The 20,200-nt window shown below is 39.3% G+C and overlaps 1 protein-coding gene across 5 annotated transcripts; it reads right to left on the bottom strand.

Moving 5' to 3' along the window:
* Positions 1-6,764: 6,764 nt before the first annotated feature.
* ZBTB8OS (zinc finger and BTB domain containing 8 opposite strand) lies at positions 6,765-19,734 on the bottom strand. Of its 5 annotated transcripts, XM_044667997.1 has the most exons (7): positions 19,318-19,734; positions 14,640-14,664; positions 14,250-14,371; positions 13,024-13,106; positions 11,839-11,891; positions 9,638-9,674; positions 6,765-7,759 (listed from the first exon to the last, which is right to left on the bottom strand). In XM_044667997.1, the coding sequence occupies exons 1-7, from the start codon at positions 19,412-19,414 to the stop codon at positions 7,673-7,675; spliced, it is 504 nt and encodes a 167-aa protein (XP_044523932.1). In that variant the 5' UTR covers positions 19,415-19,734; the 3' UTR covers positions 6,765-7,672. The 5 variants fall into 5 exon arrangements, with proteins under 5 accessions (XP_044523932.1, XP_044523934.1, XP_044523933.1 ...); XM_044667999.1 differs by lacking the exon at positions 14,640-14,664 and having other exon boundaries at positions 19,314-19,444; XM_044667998.1 differs by lacking the exon at positions 14,640-14,664 and having other exon boundaries at positions 19,318-19,382.
* Between the last annotated feature and the right edge of the window lie 466 nt (positions 19,735-20,200).

Raw genomic sequence — 20,200 nt, 5'->3', positions numbered from 1 at the left:
CACTTCCCAGCTGTGTGACCCTGGGCAAGTCACTTGACCCCCATTGCCCACCCTTACCAATCTTCCACCTATGAGACAATACACCGAAGTACAAGGGTTTAAAAAAAAAAAAAATTAAAAAAAAAAAAAAAAAAAAAAAAAAGCTATCTTACCCTACAGGAAAGTAGGAGAGGAAAGGGATGATGGGAATGAGGATGGGGCTGATAGAAAAGAGGGAAAATTGGAGAAGGTAGAGATCAGAAACTAAACTAGAGTAAATAAGATAAAATGAAAAGTAATACACAGTAATCATATTGGTGCAAAAATTTTTTATAAGTTTCTCTAATAAAACCCTCATTTCCTGCGCATGGGTAGGGGGGGCGCGGGGGGGGGGTTGGAGGGGAAAGGAGGAGCATGAATCATGTAACCATGTTAAAAATGAATATTAATAAATGTTAAAAAAAATGAATGCAGAAGACTGATAAAACATTGTAGAGAGCAATATAGAACCACCCTTAAAAGGCCATAAAACTATCTGTACTCTTTGACCCAGTAATAACACTATTGATGATGATAAGGGAATGAAAGAAAAGGGAAAAGAACATACTTATACAAAAATATTTATAATAGCTTTTTGTAGTGTTATAAGGATTATTGATCCTTATAGATTAAGTATACCAATACTGGTTTAGGTATTTCCAAATTAATGCAATTATCTTATACTTAATTCAATAATTTATCCCCAAATAGAACTATTTCCTTAACCTTATAGCTGTCTATCACTATTCTAAACTATTTTAAGGACAAAAAAAGAATTGAAAGGACAGAAAAAAAGTAAGGAAAACTTTTCTTCTTTGCAAAACAAATTAAAATTATAGAAACCAAATGCAAACAATTTGTGATATAACAACAAAACACATTTTTTCCTACACTAGTACAGAAAGGAAAATCCTATCAAAAGATAAAAATCCAAACTTTACCTTACAAATACTAAGGAAATAGAAACAGCACTAAACTTTACTATTCTAATACAAAACAATTCTTACCTAAGGATAAAAAAAAAACCCAACTTCAAACCATCTTACCACTACAGAAACTGCAACTTTTCCTATTCTATTCTATTTACAGAAAAGAAACCTATTTTAAAACTATGGCAAACTGAACTTAGAACACCTTAGCATGCAAACAAAACTATGTACACAAATATACAAAACTTTTCATGTAAACATATACATACACACACACATAAATACATATTTACAGAAAAGAAGTCATTCCTATTGAAGAATTTAAAATTTCCCCCTGTTGTAAGTAAAATGGAACTGTAGAAGGGATGTAAAATCTTCATGAGTTAAATAGGTTACCTATATATTTAGTATGTCATTATATAATATGTAGTTACTTAGAACTTAAAACATTTCTATGTGATATGTTGTGTGCGTTATAATGATAACTATGTCTCTCATAAAGTGTTCGTACTTACCTGTTACCAAATATATCTTAAAATTACTAACCTGTTCTTCATACAAACCATTGAACTGCATCATGTTCTATTCTCAGAATCTTCATCTGCAGTTTGTGCTCTTTATTCTGCTTTAGCCTACTAGCAGATTGTATGTTGCCAGTTTCTCTTGATTGTTGCTCTTATAGAATTTTGCAAATTTTGACCTCCCAATTGTGATTGTGATTGTAATAATGTTCTTGTAATGTATTTTTTCAAACAGTACATTGTCCTTAAGAAATCTTATTCATAGTAAGTCCACAGTAAGTCTGTTGTCTGTGTGTTGTTGTTGCAGTTGTCCTCATTCTGTTGTTGTTGATCATTGTGTTGTGTCCTCTTTTCCTCTTCTTATCAACTTCACCTGCAGACTTCTTCAACTGATGTCAACCTCTTCTCCTGATGAAATTTTTTTCAAATGCAAGCCATGAATCTTTACTAGCAACCTTTACAGCCATAGGTGTTGTGAAAAGAATATGAAAAGGTCCTAGCCATGCTAGTTCTGTGGCACTAGTCCTAGTAAAAATTTTATTATACACAATGTCACCTGGATGTAAGTCATGCAGTTAACTGGTCCAGCCAGAACTAGGATTCCCAGCTCTTGCAATTCCTTAATTCTGTTCTGCAGTTTGAGATGGATTGTGCAATACTTAAATCTCAACCCAGCAAGAGGGCATGGACAGGGCTAAAAGTCTTTGCTTGTGTTGGGGCATGTCCAAAAAGCATCTAGTATGGGGAAACATGCAAATCACTTCTGGGCTGGGATCTGATGTAAAACAACGCAAATGGTAAAATCTCTGGCCATTTTAAATGGATCTCTGCACAGAGTTTCCCAACCATAGTTTTAACTTCTCTGTTCATGCTTTCTACCTGCCCAGAACTTTGGGGATGGTACAGGACAAGGAATTTAGGTGTTATTTCCAAGTTTGCATAGATCTGTTGCAAAACTGAATCTGTAAAGTGTGACCCAAGGTCTGAATCAATTTTAGAGGGAACTCCAAACTTTGGCATTGTATATTTTGAATTGGGAAGATGCCATTTAAAAGTTCATGGACTTCTGTGGACTTTGAGACTACATTACCCATGATTCCAATGGGTCTTAAGGTTTGAGGACCTCAAAGGTCCCCACGCAGGGGGAGTTTAAATTCAGGGGGAGGGCCTAGAGGAGGCCCTTTTTCTTTGGTCTTCCTGAAGAGTGGCTGGGTAGCTCAGTGGATTGAGAGTCAGGCCTAGAGATAGGAGGTCCTAGGTTCAAATCCGGCCTCAGACACTTCCCAGCTGTGTGACCCTGGGCAAGTCATTTGACCCCCATTGCCCACCCTTACCACTCTTCCACCTATGAGACAATACACTGAAGTTAAGGGTTTAAAAAAAAAAAAAAGAAAAAAGATAGGTGCGGTCTTATATTTTACCAGCATGGCCATGGCTTTAATTAAACTACTAATTTCTATATTTATATCAATCTTTATCATTTTTAATCGTAACAGCATTATCTCTTTCAATAACACCTTGGCAACAAAATTAGCTGTGTTCTTATTACTAGGAAATGCTTCAGGCCATCTCATCAGCTGATATAGTTCCCAGCCTTTGGCATGGTGATATAATTGATTTGTATATGCTCAAAGGGACAGAAAGCTAAAGACCTGCTTCCAAACGCTTTTTGTCTGAATACACTTTGATTATATTGCTGACAGATCTGGCAAGAAGAGCAAACCTAGATACTATTATTATTATCCCAGGGGCTATCCAAACTTTTTTCACGATGTCAGTCATTCCGTGTCCCAAAATGACACTGTTTATGGATGCTTTGATAGATCTGGCTATAAAAGGTTCTTGATAGTATTGGTTTTCCATATGAAGCCATCCAAATACCATTTTTGTTCTCTGCCTCTTAATTCTGTTTCCATTTTACCAAATCTTTATCATTGTATGTTGTAGCCAGATCTTGTGGAGTTATCAGGGCTAGATTTAAGCATAATTCAGATCCACCAGTTGCCACAAATTTAGCAGTCACATCCACTCTGCCATTTCCCTGGGCAACAGAATCTGTGTTTTTTGTATGCACTCTGTAGAGCACAATCGCTATCTGCTTTTGTAGTTGTAAAGCAGCTAGCAGTTCACTTGCAATTTATGCATTGGCAACTGTTTTTCTAGAGGATGTTAAGAAGCCTCTTTGCAACCATAGACTCCCGATTTTGTGACAGATCCCAAACGCATATTTAGAATCAGGGTAAATACTCACACTCTTTTCTTTGGCTACAATACAAGCTTGCTTCACTGCGAGGAGCTCTGCAGCCTGGGCACTGAGATATGATGGCAAAGCTGCTACCCACACTGTCTCAAACTCTGTTACCACTGCTGGTCCTGTGTACCATACCCCATCTCTCATAAAGGATCTGTCTGTGAAAAGAATAAAGTCTGGATTCTCTAGGGGGTGTGTCAGAGAGATTGTCCCTTGGCTTCTCAGTTATTTGGACCACTTTAGTACACTCATGTAGCTGTTCCCCAGAAGTTGGTAGATCTGGTAACAACGTAGCAGGGTTTAAGTTTCCACATCTTTTCAGAGTAATGTTCTCACTTCCTAAAAGCATTAGTTCATATCTAGCCAGCCTCTGGTCTGAAAAGACTTGAGTCTTATGCCTTAAGAAAAGAGTTTCAATTTCATGCAGACACATGATGGTAAACAGATTTCCCAGAACCAAGTCTACTACCTTTGTCACTAACAGAGCTATTGCTGCCACACCTCTCAGACATGGTAGAGCCCCAGCAGCTCTTGGATCCAATTGTCCAGAATAATATTCAATCGGTTTTTGCACTGGACCAAAAACTGTGTTAGCAACCCAGAGGTATGTCTCTCAAAAACATACAAAATAAATGGCATTTTATGATCTGGTATGCCTGGAGTCAGTACCGAGAGAATGGCAAATGTTTTAATTGTGAAATTGCATCCAGGTGTTCTGTTGTCAATTTGAGTGGCTGTTACACAATCTTTTGTAAGCTCTGTTAATGGTTTCACCAGTTCCCCAAAACCTGGTATCCTGTTTGCAAAATCCTGTCACTTCCAGAATTGCTCGTTTTTTGGTGTTTGGTGCTGTTAGCTTTTATATGCATGCTATTCTCTTCTCTGCCCCTTCTGTTAGAATAAAGTCCAGATATATTCCACCCTGGGTAAGTACCACTGCACCTTGGACTTGAGATTTTATGTTCCCTTTTAAATAAATCAATTAGAAGGTGCTTGCTGTTTCTTTGGCACATTTTGACTGATGGTGAAGCTAGCAGGAGATTATCAAAAAAAATGAATCAACCTGCTTTCTTTAAAGTGTATATTAATCAGGTCCAGTTAAAATTTCGGAGATTGAAGGATTTTCACAGAACTCTTGGGGTAAACACCTCCAGGAATACTGAATACCATTCCAGGTGAATGCAAATATTTATTGGGAATCCTCATGGATAGATGCCAAAAAATGCAGAACAGAGATCTATAACCATGAAAAATTTTACATTGCTGGGAAATGATATAATTGTGGCTGGTCTCAGTACTACTACATACCACTTGACTACATGATTATTTATGGCCCTTAAATCTTGGATGAATCTGTAGACTGGCCTGCCTTGGTCATCCAGTTTTGGTTTCTTGACATTGTCACTGACCACCTGAGAATATTTGGGTCTGCTTGGGCAGACCCTTGGTAAAATCTGCCTTCATAGTAACCGGGATAACTGGGTCTCCTGTCTTGGTATGGAAACTGAAACCTATCAGGGAACCCATTTCCTCTATACTTTTTTTTTTAAATTTAAACCCTCACCTTCCATCTTGAAGTCAATGCTATGTATTGGCTCCAAGGCAGAAGAGTGGTATGGGCTAGGCAATGGGGGTTAAGTGACTTGCCCAAGGTCACATAGCTGGGAAGTGTCTGAGGCCAATTTGAATCTAGGACCTCCCTTGTCTAGGCCTGGCTCTCAATCCACTGAGCCACCCAGCTGCCCCCTCCTCTATAGTCTTGATAGTGGTTGTTGTACCTCGTCAGAAAACCAATTTCCATGATATTCCTATTGCCCCTGTAAAATCCTCCATTCTGGTTAGCCCAGCTTGACTGCCTCATGTAATGCCCAAAATTTCCACAAAAGTAGCATGGTAGACCTCTGTTGCTATAATTCCTCTGCTGGGTAAAGAATTTCCTAGGCCAGTGATGGGCAAACTTTTTAAAGAGGGGGCCAAAGGAAAGGAAATGCTCATCTGTCAGTCTGTTTCTAAGGCAACTCTTGAAGTTTCATTGTATCGTATCCTACTCATTGTATTTGTCAGATTAGAAATATTGCGCTGCTGGATAGAACATTTCATGGAGCTGCATCTGGCCTGCAGGCCATAGTTTGCCCATCCCTGGCCTAGGCTGTTCTGTCATGGCTTTTTCTTTTTTGTCTGATCTATTTAGTTCCATTTTCAGATCTCTTATCTTTCTTTAGATCTTCTACTAAATCTGTCATTTTCTTTCTTATCATGGTCTGCAAAAAAACCCTGGACCTCCTTCCTGAAGTCAGGACAGTCTAAGAGAGAGTGTTTCTTGAGTCAGGACAGACCAAGAGTGAGAGTTTGTTGGTCTAACTGTCCTTTTCAAGAACCTCTGAGAAATTATTTTTATTTCCCACGATCCTCTCTTGAAAATACCATTTTGGCTTAAAGAAGTTCAGCTTTCTCAAATTTCTATATTTATCTATTGCAATCAACCCTATTTCTTAATCCACTTTTAATTAACTCTTACTTAACAAATATCCTATTACAGTAGTGGCAAAGAATTGGAAACTGTGGGAATGTTCATCAATTGGGCAACAATTAAACAACTTGTAGTATATAGTTGTAATGGAATAATATTATACAATAAGAAATGATGAACAGGATAAGTTCGGAAAAACTTACATGAACTGATGCAAAGTGAAGTGAGCAGAACCAGAACACTATATATATATATATATATATATATATACACATAAATATTATACAATGATCAACTGTGAAGGACTGAACTATCAGCAAAGCAAAATTCCAAGGTAACCCTGAAGGGACTCATGAAGAATGTTATCCATAGCCAAAGAAGGAACTGTTGGTGTCCAATTGCAAATCAAGGCATGCCATTTTTTCACTTTTTAATTGTATGTGCAATTTGTGTCTTCTTTCATGGTATGAGGAATATAGAAATATGAATTTCATGACAGCACTGGTATAACCTATATCAGACTTGTCAGTCGAACTGATAGCAGTTTGATATGAGACAATGAGAAGAGAGTAAGGTAACAGAGCAAAGATTTAATGGAGGGAAGAAGGGGAAGTCCCATCAGGGTGGAGAAATAGAAGAAAGACACAGCAAGGGGGAGCCTGCTGGGGAACACCATGGGGGTGGAGGGCAAGTAGCAAGAGGGAGCCTGGTGCCAAGAGAATAGAGTCCTCCTTGAGTTGGGGAATCACAAGATCTTGTAGTACTAGGGGGTTGAATGTTGTTGACAACTGTAAATCATGGCAACCGTTGTGTGCTGGCCTGTTGCCTAGCTGGGGCCTGTTTGTTTCTTGTTGCCTAGCTAGGTTCTGTTTCCTATTGCTTAGCTAGGGTTTCCAGGTTTGTCAAGATTATTTACCACTTCAGGAAGGTGGCAGAGAGGGAGGGAGGAAGTCTGAATTACAAAATGTCAAGTAATAATTGTGAAAAACTGTTTTCTACATGTAATTAAAAAAAATAAGTAAAAATTCCAGATGGATTACAAGAGACAGAGCATCTCATAGCAGCTCATCATTTAATTGTTTCATATGTATAAATTAAAACTATCTTAGCAAATTGGGATAAAAAGGAAAATTTACTGAAACCTATCTTCTCAACAACCCATTTTCAAAAATGGAAAATGTAGAAAAGCCCATAGGGCTAGTATTCTTCAATGTCAATAGCTGGGGTAGGGAAGATTAAGTTTTTTGCCACTTTTAGCCAAGAATTCATAAATGAGGAACATTCTGTCACCTGACTTTTTCTCCAAGTTTTCCTAGAGAGAGGATGGAATATATCTGTTCCCCAATTTTTTCAGTTTCTTATAAAGAAGGCTAGTTATCCATATCTGTCCTTTTTCTTTCTCTCCTTTTTTTAGGTCAATCACTGTATTTTTTTCCTCCAGGGAAGAGAGGCAACAGTTCTTTTCGGATTTCCTTTCATTTTTTTAAATGTCGATAATCACAAAAACTTCTGGCTTCTCCTCATCATAGACCTGCATTGCTGAATATGTTATTGCCTTGACTTCCGTTCCCTAAAACAGAAAATTGGAAGCAGAAAATTAAAGTTAAATTTAAAAGGAGACAGTAAAATATGAAATCATAAACTCATAACAAATGGCATAAAAACTAAAAAATGTATGCTGTTCTCTTCTTTTCTGAGGCTAGGTGGTACATTGGATAGAGCACTGAACTTGGGAGTCAAGAAGATCCGAGTTCAAATCCAGATACTTACTGGGTGCCCCTAGGAAAGTCAGTTAAATTCCTCCAGCCTCAGTTTCCCTCATGTGTATAATATAGCCAACAACAGCACTTACCTCCAGTTGTTGTGAGGATGAAATGAGCTAATTTCTGTAAAGCACTTTGCAACCTTAAACTGTGTGAAGATGGGGTAATCCATCTATAATCCAAGCTATATTAATGAACTTTTTATTCTCTCTCTGGTGGTCATTGCCATCAGACCTTCACTTTAACCACTGATCTAATGGCTTTTGATTAGGTGACAGTTAAATTACCAAGTAGCCATCAAGAGCACAAAACTCATTAGGAGTGGTTCCAACTATTTTGGTTCTCATCTATGGCCTTTACAAGCCTAAGCTTGTTCCCCACTCCCCCATCCCCAATCCTTTACCTTCTGTTTTAGAATTGATACTAATTATTGGTTCCAAGGTAGAAGAGCAGAAAAGGCTAGGCAATTGGGGCTAAGAGACTTGCCCAGAGTCACACAGCTACAAAGTGTCCAACACCAGATTTGAACCCATCTCTAGGCTTGGCTCTCTAACCACTAAGCCACCCAGCTGCCCCAAGACTTATTCTTTAGAAAGAACTTAGGATTTCAAGGTTGGAGCTAAAAGTAACTTCTGAGGCCATCAGTTCAACCCCCTCATTTTATAGATGTGGAGACCTAGGTCTGAGGGTAAGAGTAAGGAACAGTAAGTGACTTGGCTCTGGTAATACAGGTACTAAATATCAGAGGCATGATTAGAACCCAGGTCCTCTGACCCCAGAGCTGGTGCCCTCTACCACACAGCCTCAGGAAACAATGTTTAGCATATAGTTAAAATCATATTGTTCTAATAAAAACTATTTAACAATATGCTGTTTGGTCCATACCTGTGATTCCTTCTACAAGCATGTAGATTAGTAACTGCTTTGCTGCTTATGGACTTATTATTACTCAGAGCTCCCTGGGGGTGCCAAAGTTACCTGGCTTATTGTGCATCATCATTCAGCTATGTGGTTTCTAATAACTCACACTTCTACAGGGCTTTCACATTTACAACATGCTTCACATGCATTGACCATTTATTTCCAGGCAAGTCATGCAATTTCTGGGAAAATTTGCCTATAAAGGTGTTGTGTGAACGTGACTTGTTCATTATATACAGGGGTCGGCAATGTATGGCTCTTTCTGCAGGAGCCATAAAGTCAATTTTTTTTTCAGGCGCTGTTACAGGAGCCGCACTGTGAGCACTGTACAGCTCTCATGAAATTACATTTTAAAAAATGTGGCGTTTATGGCTCTCACGGCCAAAAAGGTTGCCGACCCCTGATTACATACAACTAATTAGGTAGAGAAGTTTTATTTGAACACTTAATATAATATTATGAAGGGGGCAGCTAGGTGGTTCAGTGGATAGAGCTAGGCCCAGAGACAGGAGGGTCCTACGTTCAAATCTGGCCTCAGACATTTCCTAGTTATGTGACTCTGAGCAAGTCACTCAACCCCAGTTGCCTAACCCTTACTACTCTTTTGCCCTGGAACTGATATTTGGTATCAATTCTAAGATAGAAGGAATGATTAAAAAAAAAAAAAACACCCCAAAACCAAAAACACAATATTGGAAAGGAAAATTTTATCATGTCTCTTGCTTTGGGTAAAAAAATGTTTAAGGCTACTGATTTTTACATACCTGAGGATGCTTATTCAAAGAAAATTCTTCTCCCCACCTAAAGAAAAATTAAGATATGGTTAAATCTTCCACAACTATAGGAATTTCCATTGGATTTTTGTATTATAAAATAGCAGTAAACATTTTTTATGGTATTTTAAGGTTTGCAAAACCCTTTACTTATATTATTTAATCACTGAAATTTAATTACTTTATAATTATTTGATCTTCATGACAACCCCATAAGGTAGGTGCTACACAGATGTGAAAAACAAGCACAGGCAGATTGAGTATATGTGTCTGAAGTGAGGGTGAGGGGTAAGGATTTATACAGCATCTACTAGACTCCAGGTGCTGGGATAAATGCTTTTAACAACTATTATTTCATTTAACCTTCACAACAACCTTGGGAGATATTATTATCATCCCCATTTTATAGATGAGGAAACAGAAAAGGCAGACAGATTTGTCATGGTCATCTGCACCTTGTAAGTATCTGAGGTTGGATTTGAACTCTTCCTGACTCTAGGCCTGGTGCTCTAATCACTGTCGCCTAGTTGCTTCCATAAGTGACCTGAAATGTCAGTAAGTAGGCACATAGAAGGAAAAAAAATAAGTACCTAAACACACACCTATTTCCTTAATGAGATTTTGAATGAAAGAGAAATAAAACACCTACTGGTTATTGCTTGAATAGTCAGAGGGTTGGGATTGTGAGGGGAAAATGAGAGGATTTAGGTCATGAAGATAGAATGGCAGCTTTAGTGCCCCCTGGAGTCAGCTGGGAAAAGGCAGCAATAGATTCAAGAGATCAGGAGACTGGCAGGCAGGATGTCCCTTGGACTGCCCTCTAGGGCAACCCAGGAAAAATAGAAAGCCACAGTTGGCTCCTGGTGTGAAAGTTAGTGGAAGGAGAAAAAGTTTGATAAACTGAGACAAGAGAAGATTTCACTCTCTAGTCTTCCATGTTTAGTGCTAGCTAAGGGGCCCACAAGGCTGCTGCAGAGTAGCAAGACAAATGGAGAAGCAAGGAAAACAATCTCTCTCTTTCGTCCTTTTCCCTTACTCCTTTCTGATTGAATAAAATCATTAAATTTACAGCCAGTCTCATAATTTTCCCTCTTACAGGTTGGTAAATGTGTATCTTTGAACTGAGGTCTGAACACAGTTTCTATTTTATCACTTTTCTAAAATTATACAATGTTACTTTCTTGTTTCCTCCTTTCAGGTGTGTGACTCCTTTAGATAGCCAAGTATCATGAATGAAGAGCTGGCTCTGGGACCAGGAAGACCTGGGTTGGAGGTCTGCCTCAAATACATACTGGGTGGGTGACCCTAAGCAAGCCCCTTGACCTCTGACATATGATAGGTACTTTCTAAGATTATCAGCTCACATATCACATATCAGCTGCACCTGCTTTGAAAGAGAGTTTAATCATCTAGATTTCTCTAAACCAATAAAGTCATAGGTCTGGTCCCTCTATCTCTCTCTGTTTCAAATTAATTTTCCTTATAGCCTGGTCATGACAACTCCCCATTTCATAATCTCTAGCAACTCCCCATCACTGCCAAGATCAAAAAGAAGATTCTATTTGGAGTTCAATGATCGTTACAACCTGCTCTTCTATCTTTACAGGCTTTTTACCTCTTATCCCCAAGTACTCTGCAATCCAATGACATTGGTCTTCTGGCTATTTCTTCCAGAAATGTATTTCACTGTCTTTCCTCCAAGCCTAGAATTCTCTTCTTTCCCTTGTCTACTTCCTGGTGTATATGCCTGTAGCTTTTTCTGACTGCCTTTAATGCTGGTGACATCTCACAATTATTTCCATTTTAGCTTTTCACTTCCTTTTACCAACCTGTTTGCATGCTGTCTCACCACTTAAGACTGTGAACTCCTTGAGAGCAGGAACTACATATTACCTTTCTTTTTATCCCCATTGCTTAGCACATAAAAGGCACTTAATAAATGATTGCTGATTGGCATAAGCTTGGTCTCAAAGAAAATGCACTTCCCTTCTTTTCAATAGGTATAGAATGTTGCTTTTAACTCCAAATTCACTGAATTTGTTTGTTTGTTTCACTGAATTGCTTTTTTCTTCCTCTTCTATTCTCTGTTATAGAGTGGCTTTCTGGATAAAGGAGGCATCAGAGACATACTGGGAAAGTAAGATATAAGAACAAAAGAGCAATCAAAACAAAATCAGGCTTTTTCAACTTACCCAATTGATCGTAATTTGAAGTTTCTTTGGTCAATAGATAGTACTTTCACTTCCTAAGGAGAAAGATTAGATGACGACTTGTATGCAATAATAAAAGGTTTGTTTGAATTACCTAATACTAACATTTCTTGATAAAAAAAAATGACCAGGTTGTCAGAACCCTGCCTTCAAGTAAAGGGAATTCAAATGTTAAGTAACCCAGGAAAAAGTAAATGTTTCTAGTAAAAATTAAGATAATTTCTCTGATTTATTACCTTTTTTATACATTTACACAAATGGTCTGAGTAAGCTTAACTTGATTTGTTTTAAAAACCCTTACCTTCTGTCTTAGAATCAATACTGTGTATTGGCTCCAAGGCAGAAGAGTGGTAGGGGTTAGGCAATGGGGGGGGGGGGGGGGGGGGGTCAAGTGACTTGCCCAAGGTAACACAGCTTATAAGTGTCTGAGGTCATATTTGAATCCAGGACCTCCCATTTCTAGGCCTGGCTCTCAATCTTCTCAGCCACCCAGCTGCCTCCTAAATTTAACTTTAAACAGTCTATGGACTGCAATTTTGAAATGAGTCAATAGTACAATACGGCATCGATAAAACTAATGTAAATCTTGGGCAGCATTATGAGAGGTCCAGTGTCCAGAATTAGGAGATAGTTAATGCTGTACTGTGGCCCTAGTCAGAAAACACCTGAAGTATTGGATTCAGTTCTGGGCATCATATTTTAGGAAGATTTTTGATAATCGAGAGTACCTACAGAAGAGGAACCAGGTAGGTGAAAAGTTGTGAGTTCATGATGTGATGATTAATTGAAGGAATTGGGAATGTCTAGGTTGGAGAAATAAAGATTCAGGGAACAGGAAAGCTATCTTCAAGTATTTGAAAGGCTCTTAAAACATCATGTGTTGTAAAGAATATCAGACAGCAGAATCTGCAGCAATGAATGAAAACTGCAGAGGCTACCTTAGGATTGATAGTAACAAGCACTTTCTGACAAGAAGAGTTCTCCAAAAGTGGAATGCGCTTCCTTAGAAGGAACAGGTTTCTCCCTCCCTGGAGACATTCTGACCAAGGCTGGATGACCACAAATGTCTATGTTGGACAATATGGCTTTTGAGGTAACTTCCAACTGGGATTCTGTGCAGTGGACAAAAAATCCCTCTGCTCAGGAACAGAGAAAATTATTGCTTACCCGTGGTATGAAGAATTCATTGGCACTAAATTTATAAAGCCATTCATCCAAAAAGTGAAAGAGAAGAGACTGTAGGTCATCTCCTACAAAGTCAAACCAGAAAGGGTTGTAAATTTGCTGTTCCTTAAATTCAGAAATGATCTTTCCTTCCTCTGTCCTAACAAAGCAGATTGTACCCATCTTATATTTTTCACTTTGCCTACTGTATATTTATTATATAGTACTGCATAATGATATATAGGGAATCTTTGCTAGATTATAAATTTCATATAGGCAAGAACCATGTCTTGATTATCTTTTCCTCTCTCCAGACCCTAGCACAGTACAGGTGCTCAGTCAATGAATGAATAATGGCAAAACTACTTAAGAGCTCCTCTTGCTTCCACATTTTCTACCTTGAATAAAACACAGCAACAAACTACTAATCTGTACCTAAATAATATGAAAGGAGTTTGACTGATTAGCTTTTTTCTTGTTTATATTGTAAAAAAAATTCAACATAAAAGGTCATATTTATAGCAACTCCCTCTTTGAAGAATGTACTTTTCCTAGAAGAAAAAAGTTTTAATGGTGCCTTAAAAACAAAACAAAAAAACTCTTCCCTTAATAAGTATTAGTTCCAAGGTAGAAGAGCAGTAAGGGTGGTAAGTAGCTTGCCCAAGATCACACAGCTAGAATGTGAGCACCTAGCTGTCTCATACTTTTTGGTTTTTACCACAATATGCTTCCCAATAATAATCCACCAAGGGAGTATGTCAGGCAATCGGTGGCAGAGAGGACATCAAGTATTGGGTCTGAAGTCAGGAAGACAGCAGTTCAAATATGACCTTGGACACACACTTTTTAGCTGTGGGATCCTAGGGAAGTCACTAACTGCTGTCTACCTCAGTTTCCTCAACTGCAAAATGGAGATCATAATAGTATCTACTGCAAAGGGTTGTTTTGAAGATGAAAGTGAAGAGCTTAGTGCTGGCACATAGTAGGTGCTTAATAATGCTTACTAAAAGTTTACTGTTTTCCCCAATCCATAGAACCCTCCCTTGAAGCAAAAAGTATTAAGCACATCAGAAAGAATGGCCATGTCTAGCAAAATGTGCATCTTCTATACCCCCTAGCCTCTCACCTCTGCCAAGGAAGTGACATTGCCTTGGGCTCTGAAATTAGTTGGTCACTATATTTAACCAAGGTTCAGATGCCTTTGTTTTGAAAGAAAAGTGCATTTTTACCTTCTGCTTCCACCTCAACTGTTTGTAGCGGTTCAACAGTTCCTGTGTCTGTCATGTAACCAAACATGGCCATTGCACACTGCTCAAATGCTTCTTCCAACGTGTCTCCCCAAGCATGTAACCTATAGAAATGGGTTCAAGTCACCCCTGCAAAAGAATCACTTCAGGGCAAAGGGATATCAGACCAGCCTAAGCATAAAAAGATAAACTGCACTGATAGTCAGTGCTTTGAAACCATCACTTTCTTATTCCAGAAGAACCAAATTAGTTAGGAGAAAAAAGGATGAAAGTAGACTTATTAAGGACCTCCTTTTTAGTTGCAATTTAAATGTAGATTTTCAAAGGAATACACGCAGCAATGTTATGCCCTTAAATTCCAGTAATACTCACTGTACATCAGCCGTGTGATCCAGATCTGAGGGAGGGAAAAATACTAATGAGAGCCTAAATTTGAAGTTCATATAGACATAAAATTACACCTGGTTCATTATTATAAAAATGCTAAATCCTGATAAAGACCAACAGAATACTATATCTCTCATACTGTTACCAATTTGTACAAAAAGTTATTTATAAAGATCTAAATCCATTTGGTTATTTTTGTATCAGGAAGCACTGTACAGTAAACTGATAGGTGGCCTAATGACAGGTTTAAATTCTAGGCTGGGGCAAGGAACTAAATTCAGTCCCCCAGGTAACTTTCTAAAATTATAGGTTGCTGAGAAGATGCCAATCTGCAATGATAAAAATTTTAATCCAATTTAAAATTGGTATTATTAGATTTAACAAGTCTAATCTGGAACTAAAATAACTGATAATCCCTAAAGGAAATAGCAGCAACTATGATTTCTCTGTGATCTGGAGAGTATCTAAGAAATTACTTATTTCTCAATAAGAAAAAGATATCTAACCAAATGAAGTTTCCTATCATTAGTAAACTACAAAAACATAGTGGAGTATACACTAGATTAATTTCCCCCAATAAGGAAAATTAGATTTTATTTCTGGGTACAATATCATTCAGGGAATTACAATTTCACCATGGAAGAATAGTGGAAAGTTTTTTTCTAAATTTTGCTTTTTCAGATAGCCAGAATACTAGACAATAAAAATTTTGTATGAGTAGAAACCAGATCTTATGTTTTATGATCTTCATAAAAGCATTCAAAGCTACACTCTACATAGTACTTGTAGTATTCCTTTGTACATATATATTCATTTATCAACAAAAACATACACATATATTGCATGATATACTGTATAATTTCTATTGTATCTAAAGAGCTCTGCTCAAAGATGAGACATAAGTAGAAATGAAACAAATATATTTATAACATATAACATATTTGTAACAGCTTAATAGCTACAGTTAGAGGAAAGAATAGAAATAACTTTTGTTACTGTTTTTGTAACAGAAGGTAAAATAGCATATTAGGATTGAAAGAGCACTGGGCTAGGAATGAAAAGACTTCATTTCTACTCTCAATTCTGTCATTAGCTACCTGTATAAACTTGATTGTCACTTAATACCTTTGTAGTTCACTTTCTGTCTTTAAAAGTGGGATTTATACCTTTTCTACAAACTTCACTGAGATTCAAATTCGTAATATCTTTCACTTCTGTTCCTTCTTTTCCATTCCCACTGTCAACGGCTAGTCTAGGCCTCATTAGTCCATCTTTTAGAAATCTCATAATATTACATAATAGCTGGCATTTAGCTATATAAATGTGAGTTATAATGATTATCCATATTATCATATTAACTTATTCTTCTTGCCTCTAATACTTCTCTCTCTTCTCTAAGTTACTCTGCAATTAATTCACTTCAAAATTGCTTTTTAAAAATGGTTTTTGGGGGGGCAGCTGGGTAGCTCAGTGGATTGAGAGCCAGGCCTAGAGACGGAAGGTCCTAGGTTCAAATCTGACCTCAGACACTTCCCAGCTGTGTGACCCTGGGCAAGTCACTTGACCCTCATTGCCTACCCTTACCACTCTTCTGCCTTGGAGCCAGTACACAGTATTGACTCCAAGACGAAGGTAAGGGTTTAAAAAAAAAAAAAAATAGGGGGCAGCTGGGTAGCTCAGTGGAATGAGAGTCAGGCCTAGAGATAGGAGGTCCTAGGTTCAAACCCGGCCTCAGACACTTCCCAGCTGTGTGACCCTGGGCAAGTCACTTGACCCCCATTGCCCACCCTTACCACTCTTCCACGTATGAGACAATACACCGAAGTTAAGGGTTTAAAAAAAAAATGGTTTTTGGGGGATCAGCTAGGTAGCATAATGGATACAGCCCCAGGACTGGAGTTAGGAGGACCTGGGTTCAAATTTGATCTTAAGATACTTTCTAGGTGCATGACTTGTGGGCAAGTCACTTAACCCCATTGCCAAGATTGCCAAGTCCTCACTGCTCTCTCTCTTTTTAAAATTCTCACCTTCTGTCTTAAAATCAATTATTTAATATTGGTTCTCAGGCAAAAGAGTGCTATGGGCTAGACCAGGGGTCGGCAACATATGGCTCTTTCTGCAGGAGCCATAAAGTCAAATTTTTTTCAGGTGCTGTTACAGGAGTGCAAATTACATTTTAAAAAATGTGGTGTTTATGGCTCTCACGGCCAAAAAGGTTGCCGACCTCTGAGCTAGACAGTCAGCTCAAGCTAAAGAAATAACTCAGATGTTTATCAGATTGGAAAAGTCAAGACACTGGACATTTCCCCCACTCCTCTATATACTTTCCCTTGTATAAAGACTTTTATGTTCTTTCCTCAGGAAGGCTGTCCTAGAGGGTTTCTTTAGCCATATTTCTCCCATTTAAAAGTACTGGGAGAGGGGGCAGCTGGGTAGCTCAGTGGATTGAGAGTCAGGCCTAGAGACAGGAGGTCCTAGGTTCAAATCTGGCCTCAGACACTTCCCAGCTGTGTGACCCTGGGCAAGTCACTTGACCACCATTGCCCACTCTTACCACTCTTCTACCTAGGAGCCAATACGCAGAAGTTAAGGATTAAAAAAAACAAAACAAACAAACAAACAAAAAAAGTACTGGGAGAGAGGAACACTTTCCATCTAAACTGCTTTCAAGGCTCTATCTATCCTACTTATCCCTTATTATTTACCAAGAGGTACCATTTTTTTCTAGTCTCTCTAGCTTCCACACTATCCCAAAAACATGCCCTGCTTATTTCCCTGCTTTTCATCAGGTTGTTTCACTCAACTGGAATGCTCTCTCTCCTTTCCTCTTGCCTAGTCAAAACCGTTCCATCCTAGATCAGGTTCTCCCTCTTCTAAGACATCTTCCCTGACTAGTCTTCACTGATCTCCCTCTTCACTGAACTCTTGTAGCAACCTACAATTTTAACATTATAATGCTCTCTAATCTTTCATGCCTACATGGCTTCCAAACTAGACTATAAACTCTTCAAAGGAAAACACCTGTACAATCCTTTGCATATAATGACCTCTTAAATATTTACTCATTCGTTTTGTATCCCCTGTGATGGGGATACAAATACAAAGGGGATACAATAGTAGAGTACTATAGTGCAATAAAAAGAATGTGGGTTCAAATTCTAAACTCTGCTTGCAAGGATCTCTAATTCCTGAGTGTCCTTGGACAAGTCAGTTCACCCCTCTGGATCCCTGTGTCTTCATCTGTAAAGTGAGGAGTTTGGACTAATGACTTTTGAAATCTCTTCTAACTTTAAATTTATGATCTTGTGACTTATCCTAAAACTCCTAAAAGAACTTTAAATGTATTGAGTGTACACATTTATTTGATAATACACAACCTCAAGCTTTAAAAATAAGAAAGTCTGTAAAGCATGGCTAATATAAAAATGTTTTGCATGACTTCACATGTATAATGGGTATTATATTATTTGCCTTCTCAATGGGTAAGGAAGGGCTTAGAGAGAGGGAGAAATTTGGAACTCAATAAAAATGCTAAAAAGAAATGAATAACCAAAGGGGAAAAAAATTAACCCTGCCAAGTTAGGTCCCAAGATACCAAAAATACCTTACTTACATAGTCCTACATAATGTTTACTCACTATTTGATGAGGTAGAAAGGACATGTATTATTATTACTATTATTATTACTATTTTACAAATAAGGAAACTGAGACTCTAAGAGGTTAAATGGCTTGCCAGTATAAGTTTTCCACTGAGTCTAGACTTCTGACTCTTAAGACTAGTAATCTTAATTCTAACTCTTTCCATTCAATACTAACAGATCAAAGGGTCACAGAATCTTACAGGTAAGGAAACTGAGGACCAGGGAAGCTAAATTACCTTCTCAAAGTCACGCTGGTAATAAATAAGTGGCAGAGAATGAGTCAAACTCAGGTCCTTTGCTTGAAGATCCTATGTTTCTTCTACTGTGTCATTCTACTCATTAATGAAGATTTGCTTATTTTGGGAAGACTTTTATGGCTTAAAGTTAGTATCTATACTCTGATTTCTCTTAGTATATAACCTACTTGTTTTTATGCTACTTAGAAACTGAGCTCAAGCAGTTCTAAAGTGTTTTTCTCTCAACTAGATGAAGTGTAGTATCTACAGGACTGCCTAGCACACAGCAGACACTCAGTAAATGTTTAGAGCTGGAAGGGCTCTTGAAGATCAGAGAATGTAAAGCTGGAAAGATTCTTGGAGCATCTGTAAAATGAGATTGGACTAAATTACCTCTGAGGGCCCTTATGACTTCAAATCTAAGATCCTGCGATCTAGTCTTTTACAGAAAAGGACGCTGAGGCTCAGACAGGGGAAGGACTAGTCTACGGTCACACAACTGGCAGTAAATTGGGACAGAACTACTCTGACAGTGCGCTGGACTTGAGTGTGGGTTTTGGAAATCCTATCCGTATGACTTTTAGGCCCTTTCTGCGCCTCAAGTTCCACCTCTGTAAAACTGGTGTGGAGTGAGACTATACAGTACAAGGTTCAAAAGCAATCTAGGGGTAGACTCCCATTGTAGCCCTTTTCACTCCACATAGGCCCGTTCTCCCCCCAAAGGCGGCCTCCCTCTGTACCGCAGCAGCTGCCTCCAGGCCCAAATCTGAGAAAGTGCACTCACACTCATACTTCCGGATGGCTGGGGGGTATTTGGCCTTGATTGCCTTTTGCTCTTCGTTCAGATTGTAGTCCCTCTCGTCTTCTCCATCCTGCGCCATGACTGCTACACCTAATACTCCACTTCCGTCCTTCACCTACGCAGCTTCCGCCAGGAGTCCCCGCCCCTCGTTGCGGGCTCTTAAAGGGCCAGGCCTTAGTTCTTGCCATCCACCTTGGCTACAGCCGCTAATCCTAGACGCTATCACGTAGTAGTGAGGAGTTGATCTGAGGGGGTCAGTGGGAGCTGAATTAGCCCCCCAGCCCGTACACAACTGTGGGTCTAGGCGAGGTTGCCTTCGCCTCAAAGGAAGTTGGGTTTCCCTCAGTAAAGGGTTCCCTCTCGCCTCAATGGAGGGGGGTCCTGGGCCTCTTCTGTCGAAGGAGATCAAAGGCAGAATCTCGAGTGAGCTTTATGGAGCCTGACTTTGGAAAATGGCCGCTTCCCAAGGGAGATTTGAGCCTTTCCGTTCTCCAGCTTTCCCCTCCCCCCCCGATCACATGACCACCAACCGTTTTTCCCGGGCGGCCGGGTTGCGCGCGCTCGTTAATCCCCGCAACCCGACCTCGCGGGGAGCGGAGGAGGCGGTGCTAAACCGTGGTGGGGAGGGGGAAGACCGCGATGCCGAAGCCGGTTCGCGGCGGCGACGCGCTTTCTGATTGGCCACTGCCGGGGCGCCCTCCTCTCCTTCACCTCCCGTTTCACTCCGGCCGGTTCCGATTGGCCGCCGTTGGCGCGAAGGTGCGCGGTTCGGGCCACACGCAGGGGCGACAGGAAACAATAGAGGCCGCGCGCGCGGAGCGAGCGCCCTCGAACCCTCCCCCGCCCCCCCACCCCTTCACCCTCA

Source organism: Gracilinanus agilis, chromosome 3 (genome assembly GCF_016433145.1).
Source record: "Gracilinanus agilis isolate LMUSP501 chromosome 3, AgileGrace, whole genome shotgun sequence".
NCBI classification, from domain to species: domain Eukaryota; kingdom Metazoa; phylum Chordata; class Mammalia; order Didelphimorphia; family Didelphidae; genus Gracilinanus; species Gracilinanus agilis.
This window is presented reverse-complemented; position numbering and strand designations above follow the sequence as displayed.

Bases quoted from the DNA above. Each gene is read 5' to 3' on its own strand.
- ZBTB8OS (XM_044667997.1), bottom strand. From the start codon at position 19,414: ATGGCGCAGGATGGAGAAGACGAGAGGGACTACAATCTGAACGAAGAG. The intron at 13,107-14,249 runs GTAAAAATGCAC...TTGACTTTGTAG, and splicing joins AGTTGAGGTGGAAGCAGAAG to GAGATGACCTACAGTCTCTT. The intron at 11,892-13,023 runs GTAAGCAATAAT...CTTTCTCCTTAG, and splicing joins ATGAATTCTTCATACCACGG to GAAGTGAAAGTACTATCTAT.